The sequence below is a fragment of the Oenanthe melanoleuca genome, chromosome 5, assembly GCF_029582105.1.
Source record: "Oenanthe melanoleuca isolate GR-GAL-2019-014 chromosome 5, OMel1.0, whole genome shotgun sequence".
Classification (NCBI taxonomy): domain Eukaryota; kingdom Metazoa; phylum Chordata; class Aves; order Passeriformes; family Muscicapidae; genus Oenanthe; species Oenanthe melanoleuca.
Window position 1 is genome coordinate 9,226,504 of NC_079339.1, and position 15,815 is coordinate 9,242,318.

At 48.0% G+C, this 15,815-nt stretch overlaps 1 protein-coding gene across 2 annotated transcripts in view; it reads right to left on the reverse strand.

The window, feature by feature from the left end:
* Positions 1-1,119: 1,119 nt before the first annotated feature.
* Positions 1,120-15,815, reverse strand: part of PTDSS2 (phosphatidylserine synthase 2) — a 30,131-nt gene continuing 15,435 nt past the window's right edge. For both annotated transcript variants that reach the window (XM_056492441.1, XM_056492442.1), the window contains exons 4-12: positions 13,071-13,138; positions 11,344-11,478; positions 10,491-10,541; positions 8,923-9,036; positions 8,195-8,313; positions 7,405-7,519; positions 5,640-5,785; positions 2,752-2,937; positions 1,120-1,991 (exon numbers count right to left, since the gene is read on the reverse strand). In XM_056492441.1, the coding sequence (XP_056348416.1) occupies positions 1,847-1,991; positions 2,752-2,937; positions 5,640-5,785; positions 7,405-7,519; positions 8,195-8,313; positions 8,923-9,036; positions 10,491-10,541; positions 11,344-11,478; positions 13,071-13,138 (1,079 nt within the window). In that variant the 3' untranslated portion in view covers positions 1,120-1,846. The remainder of the gene's footprint in view (positions 1,992-2,751; positions 2,938-5,639; positions 5,786-7,404; positions 7,520-8,194; positions 8,314-8,922; positions 9,037-10,490; positions 10,542-11,343; positions 11,479-13,070; positions 13,139-15,815) is intronic.

Here is a 15,815-nt window from a genome sequence, read left to right on the forward strand (position 1 = left end):
ACTCCTGGCTTCCTTCCATCTCCCTATGAGGCTACTTTGAGCACTGCTCTGATGACAAAAGGATTCCTAAATCCAGGTGAGTTTGCAATGACCAGAACCCACCTTTTTCCCTGGAAACCTGGACACATTCCTTACCTCAAGGCCCAGCACCCATCCACCCATCCTGTGTGCTGGAGGGAACACAGCCCAAGCTCCCTCAGCCCCCGAGCTCTGGGTGTGAGGTGACAAGACAGGACCACAGGCACACATTGTCCCAAAGGACAAACTAGCACACAGAACTGCATGGACAGGATCCGGACTACCCCTGGGATGCAGACAGATGAGTCAGTGGTTCATGTATGAGGTCAAAGCTCCCAGATTTTTCTGGATATTCCTCGCCAGGTGTTGCCAGTGCAGGTAAGTGGCCCTTTGGTGGGAGGGATTCCCGACTTCCAGACTGCCCATTGCCCACTTTGTAAAGGTGGGAAGTATGTGAGACACCAAAGCTGGGGATGTTGGCTGTCATTCCCATACAAGACCAAACCAGATTAAAAACCCAGATGTGTGCTGGGCAGCAGCTCTGCAAGCACCTGCACTTCCAAAGTTTGGGGTTGCCCTCTTGGAATTGTACTGTGGTGCTTGTGTTGCTTTCTTCTGGATAAACACTTCCCTTAGAAACAGCCAGATTGGATTAAGCAGTGACAGGGTGACGTCAGTGCCCGGGGACAGCAATGCGAGGGCTCAGAGCACAGGATACAGAATCCATGTGGATCAGTGGAGCTCTCACACTTGGGATAATGACCTGGGGAAACAAAGCAGCCCAGGCTTCCAGTTCCCTTTCCTGGATGCTGAGTCACCAGCAGAAACACTGCCTGGCTCAGATGCTCCCTGGCTGTGCCGTGCCAGGGACGTGCTTGGCCTGGGCCTGCTGCTGGCACTGGGGACACGGACGGGGCTGTGACACTGCAGGCATCAGCTTTCCCAGAAAGCCCTCACTCTGCAGCTATCCTGGAAGGAACAGGGCAGTGACAGAGGGTGGCAGAGCCCCTGCCAGACCCCAGAGCAACCCCCCTGCGGTGAGGACACAAACCCAGCCGAGGATAAAGCAAAGAACGCCAGACTGACGGGACACTCCCCGTGTCTGCTTGTGACACATTTTACTCCGCAGAGCGAAGGCAGCTTGACCTTTCTCACTTCACCTTCCCTTACATTTAAGAGATGACCGAGACTAAGAGAGAAATTAGAAATAAGACTAAGGAGAAGTTGTCTGTCTCCCCGGAGCTGGGACACAGCACCCACGTGCCGCAGGCCACTCCGGGACGCTGGAAGTCAGTGGGATGGCCTGTGGAGGGGCTGGAACAGCAGTGTAGTGTGGTACATCCTGTGCAAGGAACGCAGCTTGTCCCGTGTACCCGGTCACCTCGCTGACGCTTCACCCAATCCTCCTCCACAGCTCCAGGTAGTTCCAGCAGGAAGAACACAATTCCTTTCCCGTGCCTGGTCTCTGTACACTCCAAAACAAGTGTTCCTAATGCCCAAAGGCCCCACGGGGCTCTCAGTTCCCTGGGAGTGGAGCAGCAGATCCCTGTGTGCCGTGCTCTGAGCTCCATCTCCACACCTGGCTCCGAGGAAGAGGCGCACACCCGGCGACGGCCCCTGCCCCGCGCGGGGTCAGCGCTGACCTCCCTCCACACACAGCTTCCTGCAGCCCTGCCCAGGTGGCACCAGGAGAGAGGGGGGCTGTGCCAGCGCCATCCTCCCCCCAGAGGATCCCCACACGCCGGAACGCTAACAATGACAATTAGGAGTTAGGTAGGATAAGGTTGGGACTGTGCACCACGAGTTCCCGGCAGCCCCGTGTCCGCGCTCACAGCTTCCTCTCCCGCAGTTTGTTCCCGTTGGGTTCCTCCAGCAGGGCTGAGTGTCCATCCCCGTTGCTCAGGCATTTGTCCTTCTCGTGCCTGTGCTCCTGCTTCTGCCGCCGGATCTCCTTGTACCGCAGGGTGATGTCCCTGCAACACACACAGAGCACAGCTCCAGCCTGCAGGAAGAACGGCAGGAAAGCTCTCTGCACGGAGCTTCCTGGGGACAACAACTCACTGGAGCCTCTGGCTGGGCATTCCTACAATTGCTGATGGCATTGATTCATTGGCAGTTTGTGTTTCTGGCTGGTGGCCTGGCTCTTCCCACCTCTGCCAGAGCAGCCAACCCCGCAGGAGCAGCCACTGCTGCTCCCTCTGCACAGCACTGCACTTCAAACAACCGTGGAATGGTTTGGGTTGAAAGGGATCCTAAAGCCCATCCCATTCCACCCCCTGCCATGGCCAGGGACACCTTCCACTAGCCCAGGCTGCTCCATCCAACCTGGCCTTGGACACTTCCAGGGATGGGGCAGTCACAACTTCTCCTGTGCCAGGGCCTCAGCATCCTCATTTTTCCCCACACCACACCTAACCCTGCTCCCTGTCAGTGCAGAGTCATTGCCCCTTGTCCTGTCCCTCCAGCCCCTAATATGCAGAGTCCCTCTCCAGCTTGGGTCCCTTCCAACACTGGAAGGCTGCTAATTCCTTAGGCCCTGCACAGCTGCTTCCCACAATCCAGACAGGAAACTGCCAGGATCAGGTCCAGAGAACTCCCTGTTTATTTCAGAACTTGCACCCACCCAGGAGAGCTGTGCTCTCTCCCCAGGCAGTCCCAGGGAGTACATTTGAGGATGGGGGTTGAACAGATCCTCCTAAAACCCTGGCCAGCCCCAAATGCAGCCCCACCCACCGAATAAAGAAGCGCCAGGCTGTCCAGGTGAGCACCAGGATAATCCCCAGGATCCAGCACTGGGTGATGTAGAAGGGCAGGGAGAGGGTGAGCGTGTAGGGATCGTACTTGACGACGATCAGGAACTCTGTGGCAGTAATAGCAGCAACCAGCCAGGCCTGCTGGCCCAGCTTCTTGTGGAACTTCCTGCAGGAGAAACACAGACAAAAACACTTCATTGCTGTAAAAATAGGGACGTGGAGAAATCTGCACGAAAAAACAGCTGGGGCAGTGACTTCAGCTTTGCACAGTCCTACAAGTCTAGTTCAGACCACACATGCACTAGGCTCTGCAGGACAACATCTCAGAGGCTCTAAAAGCAAGAAAAGTTCAACTTCATCACCACACAATGCAGGGAAGTGTCTCTGACCAGCCTGAAAACAGCTGATGTTCAGGGTATGGCCCCAAATAGAAGCTTCTCACACATGAGGCCCAAAGCCACACTTGACACCAATTTGTAGTTCAAGCTACACCAAACCATCCAAATACACTGGGAAAAAATATGGAATAAATCAAGTGTAGGTGATTGCTGATGCAGAGGGGATGAGTGCATTCCATCTTAAATAGTATCCTGCCTGGATCAGCTCAGATGAAAGAGCTGCAGAAACTGCTCCAGGTGGTGGCAGAGACCAGCCCTAACCCACATGCAGAGAGATGAAAAGAAGCAGCAGATCTCTCACAGGGAATTCCAGTTGCTGGGATGATGAAGGCAGCTTTCTGCTCTGCCATCCCTTCCCTGACAACAGAATCAAAGATAACCCAAACACAAGAGCTGGGCAGCCCCTAAGGCTGCCGAGGAAGAGAGATGGTTTCCTGCCCTCATACTCAGGAGAGATGCAAAAGATTGTGCTTGTGATGAAGGAGATAAAAATTCACAGCCTTGATGCAGACTCCTTGGAGGTGACAGGAAGATTCCAAATAGGAATGTGTGACTAGGTCAAATGCTACTAACACATCAAGACACTCCTGGTCAGGAACACTTCACACATCCAGTCCTTGGGAACTTGGAGGCAGCATGTGGTGTGTGAGGGCTGGAGAAAGCTTCACCCCTCTTCTGGGACTATCACAATTCCAGGCACTACACTGTCACCATGCTCAGCCCAAGGTCCTGCAAGCAAAGCCCCAGAACTGCCTGTGGATACTCAGAATGCTGAATGGGAAAAAGAATTCTTCACGTTGGAATTTGACTGCTTCCTAGACCCAACATTGCAGGGCTGGATGAAGAGACCTCATCAGTTCATCCCAGACAATCCCATCATCACCAGACAAGGCAGTGAGCCATGTTTTTGCCAAGGAAGGGCAATGGAACATTCCAATCTTTGAGCATTAGGAGTTTCCAAAAGGAAAAGGTCAGCAAGGTTTCCTATGTGATGTAAGTTGGGAGCCTCTTGTACATTCCCAGCAGGAATAATGCACTGACTTATTTAAATACAACCACGGAGCAAATCATGCTTCCCCTGCAAAACACCAAGGGAAGAATCCTGAACGATCCTTGGCTTGAAATGATGTGAAAGTGAAGCTGGTAAATGGGGGCAGATCCTCTCTGCCTGGATAGCCTGGAATGCAGGAGGGAATCACAAGACCCTCTGCAGAGAAGGTACCTGGCAAGAGTGGGTGCTCAGCTCTGCCCTTCTGCAAGAGCAGCCTGATGTCAGCTCTGGGGGCATCAAGCAGAGCCAGGAACCCCAGGATGTGGGATAGTCATCTCCCCCAGCAGGGAAGGTGGTGGCAGTGATGGGGACGTGCAGCTTGGGATGAGCAGCTCCAGCTCATGGAAAGAAGAAGGGATGAGGCACTGGTGAGAGATGGCTCTCCCAAAATCCAGTGTTATGCCATGTGGTTGAACAGAGGGCAAAGGAGCTTTTCCAACCCCACCACAAGAAGATGAATGGTGCTAAGGAGAGGAGCTCTGCAGCGAGGCAGAGACTCTTCTTACCTGTGAGTTGGAGGCACGTCCCAAACCAGCAGGTCCAACACCAAGGGCAGGGCATCCTGCCCCTGCAGAATGTCCTGAATTCCGACTAAGCAATGTGGGCTGGCCCTTCTTCCCAGTTCTAGGAGTCAAAGCCTTGCAAGGGAAACTGATCTTCAGACCATGTTGGAACCCTAAATTCTGAACACAGACACTTTTTTGGTCAGCAACAGACAATGAACACCCCTGGAAGCCAGGTGGTGCCTTAGGCTGAGGATGTGGGCTCAGGCAGGTTGTGACATTAAAAGAAAAGGTGATTTTGAGAACAAAGCTTTCTCAGCTCTCACATGGTCTGCAGAAACAAAAGCAGCGAGGACAGATATGATGCTGAAGTGGGAACAGTCTCAAGTACATGCACTGCTGTGTGTGGTGCCTCACCTGCAGCACATCCTGCTACTGAGGGCCTCTGACCTGCAAGAGGATGCCAGGAGAGCTCCAGAGAGCCAGGGGGAAGACAGCTCAAGGAAAGAAGTGCCTTTAAGAACCACATCTTTTTAGTCTGGGCCCCAATGTCCTCAGAGGGCACATCCAAGGACTGCAGCTCTTGGTCTGGAATCAGGATTGCAGGCCTCCTCTGCCCACAAGCCAGGGGCACTCCAGCTCATTTCCACATTCCCTTCTCCACAGAGAGATCATTTACCAGCCACTGAGGTTAACACAGAGCACACACAGTGCCCTTAACAGCTGCTCTCTGAACCAGGGGGCATGAGAGTGGTACCTCCAAAACAAAGGAACACCAAGCAGGTGCTTTGGGATTAGGCCTTTTCTGTCCCTGACAAGCTGAACTGGTGCCCAGGATGGATGCCAGCAAGCTGGAGCAAGTTCAAAACAAAGCACGTGGAGCTGGACATGGGAAGTGCAGAGAGGTGGGGCTTACGGGTCGTCCATGAAGTCGTAGATCTCCCTCATGGCCACTCCTCCCACGTTGACAAAAAACACGAGGCGTAGCAGCACCAAGTAGTGTTCAGGGGGCATCCACAGCACAAACTTCAGGTAAAACGTGTTCAGCTCTGCCAATAAAAACTGGGAGAAGGGACATTGAGGTTACACTTGGAAAATACCACTGGATGAAGCCTGGAGTGACCCTCTCTCCCTGAATGGCTGCCCCTGTGCATTTCTCAGCCCTGCTCAGTATCACCAAATGAACCATCAGCACCAACCCAAAACCAGCTGGGTTTTTAAACATTTCTTCTATGTCAGAAGAGGTACTAAAAATCACAACAAAAAGCTGGACAAGCAAAAAATTGCTTGTCACATTTCAAGCAAGTTTTTGAACTTCAAACGAAGAGCCCAAAGTACCTGCACAAACACTTGAGATTTGAGGACAAATGCCAAAAGCACAGCTTTTCCTTTCCCTGTCCTTTCAAACCCAGCTGAGGGAGCCCTACCATAACAAGAGGCATGAGCTGCACATCCTGGGGGGCTGGGCTGGGCTGTTTTTTCTGTTATGTAAACTCACCCTCCAAGCCAACTTGGAAAGTTGATTATAAATTAAGAGCAAAATGTTCTCTCGAGCAGCTGCCCTGGCAGTGTGCTTAAGGGAGCAGAGACACACCAGATTGTCACTTCAAAAGAAGTGATAACAAAGGGCATTAAGCACTGCTGAAGCCCAAGGAGCGAGCCAGAACCTGAAGCTGCTTAGAACCAGCTGAAAGAAACATAATCCCACAGTCCAGTACAAATTCACTGGGATCTCTGTTGCAGCAGCACCCAAACCCCAATTTCTTCAGGGTGCAAGCAGCAACCTTTTGGGGAAACTTCTATTTTATTTATACTCTTTTAGTCCTCCCACCAAGCAGGCCTGGTGTGCCACGTGAGCTTGGTCAACGTGTCCTACAGAAGGAATCAGGTGCTGGGAGCCTGTTCTGGGAAAACAGAGTTCTGTCCTGTGCCACTGAACCTGGTTCATGCCCAGTGCCCCTGGATCACCACAAGTGTCACAGGGATGGATTTAGTTAAATTTCACAGCTTTTCACAGGTTGAGATAAGTTTGAGTTGCTTGGAGCAGAGCCAAATGACATCCCATGGATGGCACAAAGGCCAAAGTACCCTGGCTGGCAAAAGGGCAGAAGTGGGAAAAAGGCATTTAAACAGCCCAGTATGCCCTCCCTATCAGTCTCACATGGGTGACAAGTTCAGTTTCACAGGCACAGGTATGAATTTCAGATGCTGCATTCCCAGCATAAAACACTTCCACCCACTCACGTGGTGTGTGTGCAGTGAAATGCCAAAAAAAAAAAAAAAAAAAAAAAAAAATCTAGGAGAATTGAATGATTTAAGCAGCTCTGTGCTTCAGGAGCTCAGAGGAGCCCAAGGCCTTGGATACACCCATTTCCAGCTGTAATGTGACCTGTACCTACATAAAACTGAGGGATTTGAGCTACTTTCACCCACAGCCAGTGCTCTGGGGAACAGCAACCTGCTGAACACCCAAAGATCCCAGTTTATATTGCTCCCATTGCCAGCAACAGTGGTCAGGAAGCAAGGACAACCCTTTCTGCAGTGAATCTGTCACCAGTCCCAGAGACACAGCTCTGCAGGACTGGGAAGGGATCCCTCCTGGCCTCAGCTTCAGGAACACCCCCAGAGCTGCAGCCTGAGGTACAGAGCAGGGGACAGAAGGGCCAGAGAGGTGTCCTCACCACGAAGATGATGCCACAGACGGCGAGCCACCGGCGCAGGCTGGAGGCTGGCTTCCACTCAAACTTCACCCAGCTGTACGGGGTGAACTGGAACACAATCCTCTTCATCTTGCCTCTGGAAAAAAGCAGAATAACCACTGCAGATTGAAGGAAAAGCAGGCAAGAGGCATCTGCCAGCGTTTCTGTTTGAGGCACCAGCTCAGATATGCAAAATGCCTCCGTTTACTCCATTAAAATCACAACTTAATGAGATTAGCTCTGAACTTGTTATTTTAATTATCAATTTAAGCTTTAATATACTACACACACTGTTGCAAGCAGTTCTGCTCTGCTCAGCAAAGACACTACAGAGCACGATGGGTCATTACTGGTACACTACAAGGGATTTATTAAATTTTAATTTCCAGTGTCCCAGTTCCTGTGAAGTTCTAGTTACTAGGGAATGCAAAAAGACCAAACAGATCCTTGCTGTGAATGGGAGTATGACACCAGCTTGGATTCCTGCACCTCCTTAAACCATTTCATGAAATCAGCTCACTTCCACAGGATGCTCTCATTCCCAGCCAGGAGATGTTTGGGACACAAAGGTCAATTTCCAACAATCCCATTCACAAGGTGAATAAAACCCTCCAACAAACCTCCCTGCAGCAATAAGTCACTGGATCCTTGAGTCACCTGAGAACACACAGGAATTCTTTAATCCATATTAACCCAAACAGAACAACCAAGCTCTTGAACAGATGCCCAACTTTTGTGCTGTGCCTGTGCAGCTCCCTCCTCCCCAACTTACTTGTAGGTTGGAATGTTCCAGAGTCCTTGCCACTTGTAGGTTTTCAAGGAAAGCCAGGACAGGGTCTTCATCCCACAGTAAATTCCTAACCCGTTACACAAGATCACATCCATTATCCACTGGAAGGAGAAACACAGGAATGATGCTGGGGAAGGAACACTAGAGCTTGGGAAAGGGAATCACAACAGGCAGACCCCTGCATTCCAAGGACAGAGTGTTAATTCCACAGGTTTTCTGAAGGCTAAATAGTTTGGCTTGATGTCTCTAATAATGCACTGACTTTTGAAAATGCAACCATGGAGCAAATAATTTCAAGCTTGGGTCTTTCCCAAAATCCATCCAAACACAGCCTCAGAGCTGTGTGCCATGACTGCATGGAATTCTGATCGCTCTGACACCAACTCAGACCTCACAGGAAAATAAAACACAATTTTAAAAGGTGCCCCTTTAAACTCACACCAAGTTTTGCCTTTCTCTGAATTTCAGACTTTATTGCTTTGCACCATCATTTTCAATATTTGAAAATGTTCAGATTTAGATTCTCCCTCTGGTGTGAAAGGAACCATGTCCAAGTGTTTGTAACACACAAAATTACAGAAACAGTGACAAGCATGTTACGAACTCCACAGGGAGTAGTCACATACCTGATACATTCAGCTCTCATCACTTCCTAGCCCTCCCTGTAAAGTCTGTTTTCCCAAATAAACCCTGATCCCAGCAGTACATACGTGATCCCACCAGCATTCACTGAAGTTTGGGAGCTGGTGCTCCAGGCTGTACTCCAGGAACTCAAACATGACACTGATAATCATGCACATCCACCAGTCCCGAATCATCAGAGTCTGAAGGTAGAAAAAAGTCTTTTAAACAGTTGTGGATCTTACAGTCTCCAGTATCCAGAAAGGATCAGGAAACTCTGGACAGTTTTATTTTCATGCTGTGATGGTCCAAATGCTCACAGGCCTCTCAGCTTATCAACACTACCAGCACAAGAGACAGGAATGACACTGAAGAAAATCACCTCCACCCCAGCCAAAACCAGCACAGGAATGCAGATTATAATAAATTCTGGTAAAATGGGGTTCAGCAGGAGGGAAATTAGTTAAATGCATAGAATTACTGGGTGCTCAACCACCACAGGCAGCATTGTTCTAACAGTGCTCAGAAAAGGCTTTTCAGAGCCTTTTATGGGCTCTAAACGACTCCAAGGCCACAATAATTTCTGATGAATGAGGCCCATTCATTCTCAATATTGCCATCCTGGTGCTTCGAGATTTGGGGAAAAAAATCCAAACACAAGCCCATCTCTGTTTATTGAGACAACACATTCAGCTGCCAGCTTTTAATAGAGAAATTGGTTAATATTTAACATATTTAAGAGAAAAATATGCTTTGGCCCAGAGGAAATCCAGCAGCCAGTCTCCTTCCAGCTGGGCAGCCCAGTTTCTAATGCAACTCTCTTGGAAGAAAAGGATCCAGGTTTTCCAAATTTAGAATTCAGTTCATTAACAGAACAAGCTGAAGTCCAGAACTCCCCATGCCCATCAAATTCACCTCTGGTTTTGAGGCATCCCCAAACCACTCACAGAACACATCTGCACTTTTAAACTAAAATACCAACCAACAGTTCCAGCTTGTTTTTAAAACAGCCAAGCTGTCAATTTGTTGTTTAAATACCAAACCCAAACAAGATCTGCAGGGGACAAAATCTCCTGAGTTGGTCAGTCTGCTTGGGTTAAAAAAGGTAATATTTAGACCAAAGTAATCAGCAAAGCACTGTTGAATGTTCTGCCAGAGACAGGCACACCTGAAATTCCTTCCACAGTTAGTTGACATTGACTAAAAAATAACAAGAATTAAACCACTGCCCATTCAACAGTTTAAAATACTGATCTGCTGCTACTGGGAAAGCAGAAACAGCAATATCTGTGTTTGGAGATATCACTGTCACTGCCAGCCCCACAATCCACTTCCAAAGGTCATTCCAGCATTTCTGTTGCTAGAGGAATTAAGTTCTTTATTGATCTGACCTCAGGAGGAATCCCTGTGGAGAGAGGAACCTGTTGATGTAACAAAGCTCTGGGAAGAAATGAGGTGGCCTAACATGGGCAGGAGACAGAAAAAAAAAAAAAAAAAAAGGGAAAAAAGGCTTTTCACATATTGATATGTATTTTCATGTATTACAAACAGCTTAGTTTAAGTGACCAAGGCTTGGCACCACAAAAGCAGCAGCAGTGAGGCTTTGGGAATAAAGAAGCAGAATCCTCTGAAATGAGGTGAAATGAGCCATTCTTACCTTCAGGTACCACCCAAAAAAGTGAGCAGGAACAAATCCATCCAGCTTGTCCTGAAAACCAAGAAGAGAGTGAAGGTCACAGCTTTTTTTTTTTTTTTTTTTTTTTTTTTCTCCAAGAAAAAGGCAGCAATAAACTTCTGCTTTTTCCACACATGAATACTTGCATTCTTTAACCAAGAAGGAATTTAACAGAGCTTCTTATATCTTACCAGCCCTGCCAGTCCCTGGGCACAGTGCCCTTCCTTCTACTTCAATAAGATCCCAGTTATTCCAGTACTGAAGATTTACAGGGCAGACCCAAAGGATTTGGGGGCTCCTCACTCCATGCAATCAGGGAGTTGTAAATAAATTTCATCATTCCATCATTCCTGGAATTTCTGCCAGTGGGAAACCTGATGGTTTTTAGGACTCAGAAAAGTGCTGTTGGAGCAACCTGCACTAGTGGAAGGTGTCCTTGCCCATGGCAGGGGATGGGGCCACATCATCTTTCCATCCCAAACTGTTCTGGGATTCTGTGGTGCAGCTTTAGGGCTTTGTGCCTCAGGGGGGCTGAGGAGAAGACTCCTCAAGCACACGAAGAAATCCAGACTGAGGGGAAAATTTGACAGCAATGAGCTGAGAAAGAAGAGCTGTTGAACAGTTCAGCCCAGGGCAATCAGGTAATTTGGATCCAGAGAAACACACCTCCATCTGATGGACAGGAAAGGTCAAGAGAAGAGAAATAAAGAGGCTAAAGAGTCAGTCATAGGCTGTGCTCTGATTCAGCACTCAGCTAGACTCACAACTGCACTTTGAAGAGTTCCATTAAGCAGCTTTTTACCCAAAAGAAGCCATTAGTGAGTTTGTTCCTTACCCAGATGTTGTGGAAGGGATCAGTTTCATTGCCAGGGTCATAAATCAGGCAGTTGCCCCCGTAGTCTCTCTCTGGCAGAGGAACCCCTAAATGGGGGTCAATGTACTTCATGAACTGCCTCCCATCCTGCACAGTCTGCAAGGGAACACAGAAACCCAGGATCCCCCTGAAGGATTCACACACACAAGGCACAAACAGAATTAAGGCCAACATTGATCTTCAAATTGACCTTTTTTCAAATTTGTTGTGGAACAGTTCTTGAAATAAAGTCAGGCCTTGAAGCACCCCCCACACACTCCTGACTTGGAGCCTCTAATCCTAAATATTAAGGGAAAAAACGGCTACAGAATGACCTTAAAGATGAAAAATCAGTGAGCTTTAACCCTTTACCCCAAGTCACTCCTCTGTGCTCCTCATATTTCCCAGAACCTTCACACAGCTCATCCTTCCCAAAACCCATTTCCGGTAAGGTCCCATGCAAACAGCAAAAAGAAATTATCAAAATGACCAAAATGTGAACTCATCTGTCACTAAATCAGCCACATATTTGCTGGGCATTTATTTCCCAACAGAATCACTCAGTGGTTTGGTCAAAGCTTGACCCTGGAACACCTGTGATGTCCAAAATTACGATGTGATGTCCAAAGCCAAAATTAATTAACAGAGTAACAATAAAATTACAGAATAAACTGCTGAAGTCACATGAACTCTGGGACAAGTTTCAGCCACGAGCAAGCTTGGATTTGCTGTCAGGAGTCCAGCCACCTGCAGACTGAGCAGAATTTAACCTTATTTCAACCTGGGCAAGGCAATGATATATTTTTAGCAAAGAGCTGAGCAACAGCAGGGAGTTCCTTAACCACTAAATCTCTGCTGACACCACACGCTGCCACAGAGAAGCAAAGCCATTCCAGGCTTTTCTGTTGGAATTCAGAACTACACCAGTACAATCAATAAAAATTACTCAGCCTGACTGCAACTACTCAGGAATATCATGCTCAAGGACGGCTGAAAAAAAACTGGAAAAACCGAGGATGACCAGCTCCACTTCTTCAAGCTCACATGGCCTCTAAGAGGCAAAATTTTTTTTAAAAAAAAAAAAGCATTCCTCATCCTTCTCTCAGGCAAAATGATTTTGAGAGCTGCCTGATGAGTATATTGTCTCAAAATATTTAACTTCTGAGAATTGTAAAAGTCAGGGGGAAATTCTGAGTTTACTAAAAGACAAGATATAGTAAAATATGGTCAAAAAAGAACATGGCAAAAACTGTTTAAGTTGGAAGCACCAAGGGCATGACTTTCTATGAAAAACCTCCTCAGCTCCTGCCACCACACAAAGCTGGGTGTGAAGTTTTGGTTCATTGCAAAACTCCCACACCTACAAAGAACCTGTCACTCCAGGTAAAAGGTATTTCCAAAGGTGAAACCAGGAGAATTCCCCCCGAGTCACACAGGGCCCATCAGGGCAGAGATGGACTGTGAAACACCAGCTCATCTAAAACCACTTCAACACGGTGTCTACCCTGGGCTGAGGGTGACTGGAGGTCAGAGCAGGTGAAATATTTTTGTATTATCATTTCCCTCAGCCTCATAGTCTCATTAAACAGCCTAATGATTCCATCTCACAAAAATGAGCAATTCCTGTAGTCAGCAGGAAAAAAACCACCACAGAGGAGTTATCTCCACATGGAAGTGGCATTTAGGAGCTAGAGGTGTCAGTCACTTACCTGAAAGAGGATGAAGATGAGGAAGAGCTCATAGACCACACTGACACACAGCCAAAACCTCCAGTAAGCTGCAGAGAGAAACAGGGGATGTCAGCAGCTTTGGAGCAACCCATAAATTAATTATTCATTTATTTCAATATCAGTGAATCCTGGAATGCCTTGTGTTGGGAGGGACCTGAAAGCCCATCTCATTCCACCCCCTGCCATGGGCAGGGACACCTTCCTGTGTCCCAGGCTGCCCCATGCCCAACCTGGCCTGGACTTCCAGGGATGGGGCAGCCACAGCTTCTCAGGAAACCAATTCCATTTCAAGAGAGCTCCCACCACAGAATTATAATTCCCAGCTCCCAAGCACAGTGCTTACCACCCTCCCTCAGGGACACAACCAGAAAGGATCTCCAACTCCCACACAGGCTGCTGTGTGAGTTTGCTGGAATAGCTCAGGCACTGACCTGGATCTGGGAGAAGGGATCCAGACCCAGAACACTTCAACCCAACAAACTCAGCAGTTAGGAAGTGGAAGGAAAGGAATTTGCCACCTGCAATGCTTTCCAGCAGGCCTTAGAGGAGAACCTGATCCTTCCTGCACTTTCTCCCTGCTCCCAGGTGACCTGACCCGTCCAACCTTGGCTACACCAGACACACCCAAATCAGGCTGGAGCTGTGTTTGGCAGCCCAGCTTTCAGCCCAAGGACAAGGTCGTGTCCCCACGGGGCAGAAAGTGTGCAGATAATTCAAAACCCTGAAGATAATTTCACTTTTACTTGGAATGAAATTAAAAATAAGCAGACCAAAGGTTCAGCAGGTGCTGGATGCAAGGCCTCTGAGATCACATGGGACTCTCCAGAAGAAATGCCATGCAAAGCTCAGCTGCTTCAGAGCCCTTCCCAGAGGTGTGATTACAGTCTGCACACACCTCATTGACACCTGAATCCAAAGGGTGCCCAAATTACAGGGTCTGCACTTCCAGCTCTCCTGACAGGCTCAGCCCTTGGGTCACAGGCCATCCTGGATGGGGGTTTTGTGCTCATCCATCCCCTGATCCATCCCAGAGCCAGGTTGTTGTTCCATGCAGTGGCTTCTGAACCCCACTCAGTGTTTGTTCCCTGCCCTGAGAGGCTGATGCAGAGCCAGGGTGAGTACAGACACAGATCCAAAGATGCCACACAAGGGAATTCAGGAAAACTTGACACATTCTGGGTGGATACTGAAACTCCAAAAACATCACACACCACTCCTGGGATGAGACCTGCCTTCAGGTGTTTCCTGGTTATAAATGGAGTTCTCCTTCCTCAGGTCCATGGGGGTGATGGAGAGGAATCCCAACAGGGTTTGCCAGGAAACCAAGACCCTCAGGCCTGGCTTGGGAATTTCTCTCTGCTAATTCCAAGGCAATGTAGGCACTTTGGTGTTAAAAGCAGGGCCAGGCATAAATTACACAAGAATGAAACCAACAGAGGCTTACAAACAGAGTTATCAGCTCAGAACCCCAAATCAACTCCCCATGGAGCTCCTCAGATGCTTTCTCCCAAAACATGTCTTTATCCAATTTAGCCTCAATTAGGAAATAAATTCTTTTTTAAAAAAAACAAAACAAAACAAAATAACAAAGAAACAATAAAAAAAAATTTTAAACCAAAAATACCAACAAACTTGACACATTTTTAAAAGCAGTCTCTGGCATCATCATTAAAATAATGTGGCAAGTGGGTTCTTCCATAAAATTAATTTATCAGAATCACCTCTTTTACACTTTTGGGAAATAAAAAAGGCAGATGTGGCCTGGAGAAGAGCAATTCAGAGCTCTGTGACAGCTTTCATCCACTTGTACTTCCAGAATGCAGCTTAGGAAAAACCAAACAGGGAAAAAAAAAAAAAAAAAAAAAATCCTCCATTGTTCACAGGATTATTTGGAAGAGAGGAGCCTCTTCCCAAGCTGGCACCATATTCAAGCCAGCAGGGAGAATTAACCTTTCACCACCACACTTCTCCCACCTTGAAATGTCACTGCCAGGTACCTAAAAATGCTGTTTTTTCTAACCCATAAACCTCATACCAGAGATTTTACACTGTTCACAGTCAGCCATGTGACAGACTGCTCCTCAAAGTGATGTTGACACAGAAAGCAGAGAAATCTAAATCCTTGTCTGAGCTTTTATTCCCCTCTATACACAGGGCTGTGGCAACTGCTCAGGAAAAAATAAAATAATTAAAAATTGAGATCTGGTTATGATTTAGTGCTGTGGTTCCTCCTCAGTCACAGAGGTTCTGAACACACTTGGTACCTGCACCCCAAATGTTTTCAAGGCTGTACAAACACTGTTCTCTCTGCTCCTGGGTCAGGCTCAGCTTTAGCTGTAAGGTCATTTTTAGCACATCTCCAATATTTGTTTTCCTTTAATTCACTTGCCATTCTGCCTCCCTCCAATCAGGGCTTTCCTCCTGACTAAGGAGGTCTCCACTAATCATTGACACACCTGATAACCCAGCAATTCCTGTGATCAAACATTAAACTGCTGCCTTGCAGGGATTTGGGAACAGGGCTTGAACACCCCAGAAAGCTGAATCTAACCAGCCTCTTACCCTGCTTCTCCTCAGAGTTTGGCCCACTCTGCTTGAGGAGCTAAATGAGTAAAAAATAAAAAAATCTGGGTTGTTTGCCCAAGGAAAATGCCTGTTCTGGAGCTGCTCCTCCCAGTGTCATCAGTGCTGACCTTGCCTGGTCCCTGCTGCACATTCCCAGCT